Below are 10,000 nucleotides of genomic sequence, written 5' to 3'. Positions count from 1 at the left end.
GGGCATCAGGAGATAGAAGTATGATAGAAGTAAGGGGCATCAGGAGATAGAAGTATGATAGAATTGGCATCAGGAGATAGAAGTAAGATAAAAGGGGCAACAGAAGATAGAAGTATGATAGAAGTAAGCGGCAACAGGAGATAGAAAAAGGATAGAAGTAAGGGGCATCAGGAGATAGAAGATAGAAAGGGCATCAGGACATAGAAGTATGATAGAAGTAAGGGGCAACAGAAGATAGAAGATAGAAGGGGCATCAGGAGATAGAAGTAGGATAGAAGTAAGGGGCAACAGAAGATAGAAGTATGATAGAAGTAAGGGGCAACAGAAGATAGAAGTATGATAGAAGTAAGGGGCATCCGTAGATACAAGTATGATAGAAGGGGCATCAGGAGATAGAAGATAGAAGGGGCATCAGGAGATAGAAGTAGGATAGAAGTAAGGGGCATCAGGAGATAGAAGATAGAAGGGGCATCAGGAGATAGAAGATAGAAGGGGCATCAGGAGATAGAAGTATGATAAAAGTAAGGGGCATCAGGAGATAGAAGTAGGATAGAAGTAAGGGGCATCAGGAGATAGAAGATAGAAGGGGCATCAGGAGATAGAAGATAGAAGGGGCATCAGGAGATTGAAGTAGGATAGAAGTAAGGGGCATCAGGAGATAGAAGATAGAAGGGGCATCAGGAGATAGAAGTAGGATAGAAGTAAGGGGCATCAGGAGATAGAAGATAGAAGGGGCATCAGGAGATAGAAGTAGGATAGAAGTAAGGGGCAACAGAAGATAGAAGTAGGATAAAAGTAAGTGGCAAAAGAAGATAGAAGTATGATAGAAGTAAGGGGCAACAGGAGATAGAAAAAGGATAGAAGTAAGGGGCAACAGAAGATAGAAGTATGATAGAAGTAAGGGGCAACAGGAGATAGAAGTATGATAGAAGTAAGGGGCAACAGGAGATAGAAGTATGATAGAAGTAAGGGGCAACAGAAGATAGAAGTATGATAGAAGTAAGGGGCAACAGGAGATAGAAAAGGATAGAAGTAAGGGGCAACAGAAGATAGAAGTATGATAGAAGTAAGGGGCAACAGAAGATAGAAGTAGGATAGAAGTAAGTGGCAACAGAAGATAGAAGTAGGATAGAAGTAAGGGGCAACAGAAGATAGAAGTATGATAGAAGTAAGGGGCAACAGAAGATAGAAGTATGATAGAAGTAAGGGGCATCAGGAGATAGAAGTATGATAGAAGTAAGGGGCATCAGGAGATAGAAGTATGATAGAAGGGGCATCAGGAGATTGAAGTAGGATAGAAGTAAGGGGCATCAGGAGATAGAAGATAGAAGGGGCATCAGGAGATAGAAGTAGGATAGAAGTAAGGGGCATCAGGAGATAGAAGATAGAAGGGGCATCAGGAGATAGAAGTAGGATAGAAGTAAGGGGCAACAGAAGATAGAAGTAGGATAAAAGTAAGTGGCAAAAGAAGATAGAAGTATGATAGAAGTAAGGGGCAACAGGAGATAGAAAAGGATAGAAGTAAGGGGCAACAGAAGATAGAAGTATGATAGAAGTAAGGGGCAACAGGAGATAGAAGTATGATAGAAGTAAGGGGCAACAGGAGATAGAAGTATGATAGAAGTAAGGGGCAACAGGAGATAGAAAAAGGATAGAAGTAAGGGGCAACAGAAGATAGAAGTATGATAGAAGTAAGGGGCAACAGAAGATAGAAGTAGGATAGAAGTAAGTGGCAACAGAAGATAGAAGTAGGATAGAAGTAAGGGGCAACAGAAGATAGAAGTATGATAGAAGTAAGGGGCAACAGAAGATAGAAGTATGATAGAAGTAAGGGGCATCAGGAGATAGAAGTATGATAGAAGTAAGGGGCATCAGGAGATAGAAGTATGATAGAAGGGGCATCAGGAGATAGAAGTAAGATAGAAGGGGAAACAGAAGATAGAAGTATGATAGAAGTAAGGGGCATCAGGAGATAGAAGTAGGATAGAAGTAAGGGGCAACAGAAGATAGAAAAAGGATAGAAGTAAGGGGCATCAGGAGATAGAAGATAGAAGGGGCATCAGGAGATAGAAGTAGGATAGAAGTAAGGGGCATCAGGAGATAGAAGATAGAAGGGGCATCAGGAGATAGAAGTAGGATAGAAGTAAGGGGCAACAGAAGATAGAAGTATGATAGAAGTAAGGGGCATCCGGAGATACAAGTATGATAGAAGTAAGGGGCATCAGGAGATAGAAGATAGAAGGGGCATCAGGAGATAGAAGATAGAAGGGGCATCAGGAGATAGAAGTATGATAAAAGTAAGGGGCATCAGGAGATAGAAGTAGGATAGAAGTAAGGGGCAACAGAAGATAGAAGTATGATAGAAGTAAGGGGCAACAGAAGATAGAAGATAGAAGGGGCATCAGGAGATAGAAGTAGAAGTAAGGGGCAACAGAAGATAGAAGTATGACAGAAGTAAGGGGCAACAGGAGATAGAAAAAGGATAGAAGTAAGGAGCAACAGAAGATAGAAGTATGATAGAAGTAAGGGGCAACAGAAGATAGAAAAAGGATAGAAGTAAGGAGCAAAGAAGTATGGGCAACAGAAGATAGAACAGATGATAGAAGTGAAGAAGTAAGGGGCAACAGGAGATAGTATAAGGATAGACGTAAGGGGCAACAGAAGATAGAAGTATGATAGAAGTAAGGGGCAACAGGAGATAGAAAAAGGATAGAAGTAAGGGGCATCAGGAGATAGAAGATAGAAGGGGCATCAGGAGATAGAAGTAGGATAGAAGTAAGGGGCAACAGAAGATAGAAGTATGATAGAAGTAAGGGGCAACAGAAGATAGAAGTATGATAGAAGTAAGGGGCATCAGGAGATAGAAGTATGATAGAAGGGGCATCAGGAGATAGAAGATAGAAGGGGCATCAGGAGATAGAAGTAGGATAGAAGTAAGGGGCAACAGAAGATAGAAGTATGATAGAAGTAAGGGGCAACAGAAGATAGAAGTATGATAGAAGTAAGGGGCAACAGAAGATAGAAGTATGATAGAAGTAAGGGGCATCCGGAGATACAAGTATGATAGAAGTAAGGGGCATCAGGAGATAGAAGTATGATAGAAGGGGCATCACGAGATAGAAGTAAGATAGAAGGGGCAACAGAAGATAGAAGTATGATAGAAGTAAGGGGCAACAGAAGATAGAAGTATGATAGAAGTAAGGGGCATTATCACAGGACAAGCCTTAAGGTAGGACCCAGGTGATGAGTGGCAGATGTGTGAGAGGTGGAAGCAAACAGTTTTTGATGTTGGAGATTCATGCTCATAAATGGTCAAATTGGCCATAACTTTTAATTTGTTGCTGTGGCTTTGGTTCCCGACAGCTCTGATAACATCACTAGTGTTATAGATGCATTGAAGTGTATAAGCGATGCATTTGGTCCATCTGAAGGAGCTGGATGGTCTGCAAATTCTTGGTTTCAGGGTCAATTGGGACCAGTAGGAGCAGTAGTAGTTAGATTCTAGTAGATTCTAGTAGCGAAGACACCACACTGCCAACTGGGGGGCAGCAGGGGTGATAGAATGATTATATAGGGTATTTATCATGTTAAAGGGGTGATAGAATGATTATATAGGGTATTTATCATGTTAAAGGGGTGATAGAATGATTATATAGGGTATTTATCATGTTAAAGGGGTGATAGAATGATTATATAGGGTATTTATCACTGTTCCTTATGGTCTCATAATGGAGACATTGGTTGGGCTGAAAATGGTCTGGTTGATATTTTATTGGCCCTTATGCATCCCTGTGTTTTTGCTCTATTTGAGCTCTATAAGAGCTTTTCTTCCAAATATGGTATGCTTGTAAATATTTAGATGAGCATATTAAATCACAATTAGATCACACACACACACACACACACACACACACACACACACACAAAGGTAATTTGTCCTAAATCTGGTGTTTCCCAGCGACTGACCAGCTGAAGTATTCGGCGATGTCTGGCCTCCTGGACTGCAGCTCTGACTCTGGTTCTGGTTCTGGTTCGTCAGGCTGTAGCTCTCCCGGGGCGCTCTGCCGGCGCCGCCGGCACGCAAACGTGTTCCTACGGCGAGCGCCGCCGCCGGGCGGGAGGCTCGGCTCGCCAGGCGCCACGCCCGTGAAGGCTTCATCATCACCTTCCTCTTCCTCAGACCAACGCTGCGCTGCCACGTCTGAACCAATCCCGTCAGTTTGTGCCTCCTCATAGTGTTCTCTCGGGCTAAGCCCCGCCCCCTGAGCCTCGCAGAAGCGTCCGATTGGTCCGTGATCTGACCCGTGGCGGAGCGAAGAACAGGCAGCGAGATCCGGGGAACAGGACACATCTTTGCTTCTGTCCATTTCACTCCACTTCCTGTCGTTTACTAAAACAATAAAAGCATTTTCAGAAATAAAACATGATATAAAAACATGCATATCATATACAATTCTTACCTACTTACAATAATTAAAAATGAGTAGCCTACACTTGAAAGGTGTGTTTGTCTTATGGGGTGAATGTGAAAATGAACTACAGCTGCTCTCTCTTAGTGGATTAGTGGACTAATCGGTGGTTCTGGTCTTAGTCAACTTAGATCTCTTTAGTCCATTAGTCATGTCTGATGCTGTTTTCATGCTCAATGACTTATTTCCAAGAAACATACGAGCACATCTCTGGTAAACACAAGAATTAAAGTGGTGCTTTAACACGACTCTTTCTGGAGAAACTCAGATTAACAGATCTGTCGATTAAATTAACTGATCGATTAGTCGGTACAACTGAATGAGTGTTAGTCCACTAAGAAGTTCTTCAGTCGAGAACAGCCCTACAATGAACTGCTAGCTCCTAAAGGATGCTGACAGCCAGGCTCTCATTGGCTAGCTGGTAGCCAATCAGATTCAAACAGCTTAGCTTGTTGTTAATATTAATGAGAACTGGCAGAAATCGAGCTGAGTCTTCCTGCAGGCTTTCTATACCACGCTAGAATGGCTTGAAACAAGGTAACCAAGGTTACAGAGTCCATGGTAGACCTTCAGACATCACCACAAAGTCATGAAATACACGTGGCAGGACACCTTTACCACAAGTTGTAAATTCAAAATCATTTTACAGTTAATTAATGATTTCATAATAAAGTAAAAAGGGTGCACAGGACAAACGGGTATTGTCACCATGCCGACAGCAGTTACATTATTTCATTACATGTCATTTAGCTGACCATTTTATCCAAAGCCACTTACAATTAAGTGCTTTCAATTGTGAAGGTGTAGTGTTTCCAAACTTTATTAAAACACAAATAAAAAATATTTTAAAAGTAGAATTATGACCTAAACGGCTTTCCATACTATGTTCAAACATTTTATTTTGAAAGGACATTTTGTCATTCATTGTAAGCAATGTTTAATTTTATTTTGAAGAGTCCTGATCTTTTTTTATTATTATGACGGTAAAACTAGTTTTCCACAAACATCGAAATAAATAAATTATTGAAATCTAAAAAAGCATTTAAATGTCTTTCAAAATAAAATTAGCAAAGATCACTTATTTTATTTTGAAAGTAATTTTTGTTGTCTTCCTGTTTTACAGGTTTTATTTATTCCGTTTTATTTTGAAGGTAACTCCACAATAGCTAACATTTTTTGTTACCGGTTTTATTTTGAAAGGAAACCCCGCTGGTTTCCGGTCCTACGGTTGATAACTTAGTAACTCACCTCTGTCTGCGGATCTCCTGTCAGCGCTGCTCGGCAGAATCGGACCCGGCTGCGGCGCCTCCTCCGCGGGGAACAGTCAGCGGATTCCCGCGGAGCGTCATGCCCGGAAAAAGAGCCCTCTGGCCGGCGTAGAGACGGCGGAGACACCGCTGAATCATCCTCTGCGGTGACAGGTGTGCTCGGGGCGGAGAGGCGCCATATTGAGACGTCCGGTGACGTAGTGAAGGCTACGTCAGCCTGACGTCAGATGGATTAAAGTACACATTCACTATATATCCTAAATTTATATTTCTCTAAATTCTTAGGTATTGAAAACTAATGCAGGCTAGTTTTTTAATCTGTAACACTGTTATTTTCCCATTGTGACACATTACATGTTGTGTAAAACTAATCTTATGGCAAATTGGATGTAAAAATAAATGAACGTAAGAAATAAACGTTATCCCCAATTTCGTGGCTTTTTATGTGAATTTAGAGAATATATTTACTCTATCACTTAGTATTTATTATTTTTGGAAAAATAAAAAAAAATCCTGCACTTCATAAATGCATTTCAGCAACATAGCACAAGCTGCCTTAAAGTTATTAAATTAATATAAAAGTACGTACACACACACACACACACACACACACACACACACACACACACACACACACACACACACACACACACACACAGTAATGAAAATACAAATAAAAACTGAAATTTCAATCAGAAAAATAATTTCAAAATATGAATTTATATGAAATATAAATAACATTTTTACAGGTCAAACAGCATTATTATAAAATATGCATTCATGTATAATTGTATATGTTTGTTTTACTTTATAAAAAATGTCAGAAGTATGTAAGATTAAAATGTTTAACTGTCCCTTTAAGTAAAAAAAGTGTTTCCACGTGTTTGTATTTTTTCTAAATTTATTTTCCAAATCAAATGAAAAATAGAATCTTTGAAATTAAAAAAGCAACAATGTTCACATTTACAATTTCAATTAATTTGACAAATAATTGATCTCAGTAACAAACCGAACAGAACAAACTCCCAGAAAGCTTTGCTGTAGGAATCAGCCAATCAGAGAGCTTCAGACTCTGTTGCCGGGCAGATGAAGGCAGAGCGAATTCACAGGTCTGTCAGTTGAAATATCACAGAAACTGTAGTATTTCAACATACAATACAAAAAAAATAAAAAAGTTTATGTATGCAGTAATCACCGAGGCTAGATCCTCAGAAGTCTAACTTATTTTGGCAATAAAGTCCTTTCTGATTCTGAGAAACTGGGATGGACCTTTCTCTACTTTCTGACATTTTTATAGATTAAACAATTAATTGATGACATTAATGGTTAGCTGCAGCCATAATTCCCTCCCGCACCGGTCAATCTAAAAAGATATGGTAAATTTAATCTTCAACATGACATCATGACTTCACGTAAACATACACACCCATTTTCTTAAGCCAAGTGGCGTGTTATCTGGATGCATTTTGAGCCGTATGTCTACGCCAGTGTTTCTCAAATGGGGGTACGTGTACCCCTAGGGGTACTTTGGAAGAATGCAGGGGGTACGTGAGATATTTAACTAAATGTTTATTAGTTACAAAGCTGTTATCCAGCTTTTTATTCCTACCAAAAATGTGACATTTGTGTCGCTTTCTTTGGACCTATTCTTGCCTTCCTTCCTTCTCCAGGTTCTCTAGTAGAATTTTCTCACTTTTTTCGAAGTTATGTCGCTGTTTTTGAAGTTTTTGATACTATTTTCGACCTATTCTTGCCTTGGGCTACTTCATTCCTTCTTTCTTCCATCTTTTTTCCAAGGCTGTTGTTTAGTAAATCTATCGCTGACAGCGCTGTACTGTTCCTCTTTATGTAGACCTTTTTTCTACCGAAAATGTTTGACCCCTCCGACCAACCTCCCTACGTGGATTTTCGTCATATCATACTATTCGCTACGGTGTACATTCACACGCCATCGCAAGGTAACGTAAGTCAATGGAGGCCAAACGGCACTAAATAAATAGATAAACGCGTTAAAAAGCGAGAATGCGTCTTAATAACACACCTATAATGGCATACGAATTGGGGTGTCATACATACACCATTTCATGACATCAGTCTGTTATCTTAAACAAATTAATAACATTCAAGGGTTAATGTTGCCTGTGCCAAACTCCACTGAAGAAACGGCTGATTTAACGTCTCTATTCCTGCTTGTTGATAATCGATTCAAGTTATTTTTCATGCAAAAAGGCAGAAAAGGATGTTTTCAGCCTCTAAAATATGGTGATTTCTTCTCTCTAATAATAAACAGCTTTGACTTTGAGAAACTCGGATATTTAATCTCTAATAACGTTGGAGTTGTAATGTTGCCTGTGCCAGACTCCACTGAAGAAACAGCTGATTTAACGTCTCTATTCCTGCTTGTAGATTCTTGATCATAATCGATTCAAGTTATTTTTCATGCAAAAAAAGGCTGTTTTCAGCCTCTAAAATATGGTGATTTCTTCTCTCTTTTGTATAATATTAAACAGCTTTGACTTTGAGAAACTCAGATATTTTATCTCGGACAAAACATTATTTAATAACGTTCCGAGTTGTAATGTTGCCTGTGCCAGACTCCACTGAAGAAACGGCTGATTTAACGTCTCTATTCCTGCTTGTTGATAATCGATTCAAGTTATTTTTCATGCAAAAAGGCAGAAAAGGATGTTTTCAGCCTCTAAAAATATGGTGATTTCTTCTCTCTAATAATAAACAGCTTTGACTTTGAGAAACTCGGATATTTAATCTCTAATAACGTTGGAGTTGTAATGTTGCCTGTGCCAGACTCCACTGAAGAAACAGCTGATTTAACGTCTCTATTCCTGCTTGTAGATTCTTGATCATAATCGATTCAAGTTATTTTTCATGCAAAAAAAGGCTGTTTTCAGCCTCTAAAATATGGTGATTTCTTCTCTCTTTTGTATAATATTAAACAGCTTTGACTTTGAGAAACTCAGATATTTTATCTCGGACAAAACATTATTTAATAACGTTCTGAGTTGTAATGTTGCCTGTGCCAGACTCCACTGAAGAAACGGCTGATTTAACGTCTCTATTCCTGCTTGTTGATAATCGATTCAAGTTATTTTTCATGCAAAAAAGGCAGAAAAGGATGTTTTCAGCCTCTAAAATATGGTGATTTCTTCTCTCTAATATTAAACAGCTTTGACTTTGAGAAACTCGGATATTTTATCTCGGACAAAACATTATTTAATAACGTTTGAGTTGTAATGTTGCCTGTGCCAGACTCCACTGAAGAAACGGCTGATTTAACGTCTCTATTCCTGCTTGTAGATTCTTGTTCATAATCGATTCAAGTTATTTTTCATGCAAAAAAGGCAGAAAAGGATGTTTTCAGCCTCTAAAATATGGCGATTTCTTCTCTCTAATATTAAACAGCTTTGACTTTGAGAAACTCGGATATTTAATCTCTAATAACGTTGGAGTTGTAATGTCGCCTGTGCCAGACTCCACTGAAGAAACGGCTGATTTTAGTGTCTTTGTTCACGCGTAGCCGCACTTGTGCAGCTTGAGGTTCCTCCGGTCCGAGTACGTCTTCCCACACTTGTCGCAGATGAACTGCTTGCCCCCGGCGTGGATGTGCCTCTTGTGCGTGCGCAGGTGGCTGCACTGGCTGAAGGTCTTGCCGCAGATGTCGCAGCCGTACGGCTTCTCGCCGGTGTGCACCCGCAGGTGCAGCTTCAGGCTGTTGCTGTTGTTGAACCTCTTGTCGCAGTAGCTGCAGCTGAACGGGCGCTCCGCGGAGTGCGTGCGGCCGTGCGTGATCAGGCTGCTCTGCTGGCTGAACGTCTTGCCGCACTCCTGGCAGCCGAACGGGCGCTCGCCGGTGTGGATGCGCCGGTGGATCTGGAGTTGGAGTTTCAGTTTAGTTTATTTATGGAAAGGGGGGACAGGGAAAATTAATAAAACCATGATTTACAATGAGTTAAAGAAGACAATTAGCCAAAAAGGCTATTTTTCATCTGTAGTCCCCTGGCTTGGATGTTAAAGAAAGACAACAGCAGCAAAACATGACTCAGCACAAAGCATCACAAAAAGAGAAAACAACAAAACAGAAGCACAACACACAACGCAGCACAGACACACAACGCAGCACAACACACAACGTAGCACAGACACACAACGCAGCACAACACACAACGTAGCACAGACACACAACGTAGCACAGACACACAACGCAGCACAGACACACAACGCAGCACAACACACAACGCAGCACAG

At 40.3% G+C, this 10,000-nt stretch overlaps 3 protein-coding genes across 5 annotated transcripts in view; all 3 read right to left on the bottom strand.

Moving 5' to 3' along the window:
- The window catches only part of LOC114548717 (TBC1 domain family member 12), a 25,956-nt gene extending 20,033 nt beyond the window's left edge, over window positions 1–5,923 (bottom strand). For all 3 annotated transcript variants that reach the window (XM_028568750.1, XM_028568751.1, XM_028568752.1), the window contains exons 1-2: window positions 5,718–5,923; window positions 3,967–4,390 (exon numbers count right to left, since the gene is read on the bottom strand). In XM_028568750.1, coding sequence (XP_028424551.1) covers window positions 3,967–4,367 — 401 coding nt within the window. In that variant the 5' untranslated portion in view covers window positions 4,368–4,390; window positions 5,718–5,923. The remainder of the gene's footprint in view (window positions 1–3,966; window positions 4,391–5,717) is intronic.
- Window positions 1–10,000, bottom strand: part of LOC114548719 (microfibril-associated glycoprotein 4-like) — a 94,338-nt gene that overhangs the window by 63,734 nt on the left and 20,604 nt on the right. The gene's annotated exons all lie outside the window — the stretch shown is intronic.
- The window catches only part of si:ch211-207i20.2 (zinc finger protein 771), a 17,293-nt gene continuing 15,737 nt past the window's right edge, over window positions 8,445–10,000 (bottom strand). The window contains exon 6 of the mRNA XM_028568753.1: window positions 8,445–9,625. Within this exon, the coding sequence (XP_028424554.1) occupies window positions 9,263–9,625 (363 nt within the window). The 3' untranslated portion in view covers window positions 8,445–9,262. The remainder of the gene's footprint in view (window positions 9,626–10,000) is intronic.

The sequence above is a fragment of the Perca flavescens genome, chromosome 21 (genome assembly GCF_004354835.1).
Source record: "Perca flavescens isolate YP-PL-M2 chromosome 21, PFLA_1.0, whole genome shotgun sequence".
Lineage (NCBI taxonomy): Eukaryota > Metazoa > Chordata > Actinopteri > Perciformes > Percidae > Perca > Perca flavescens.
This window is presented reverse-complemented; position numbering and strand designations above follow the sequence as displayed.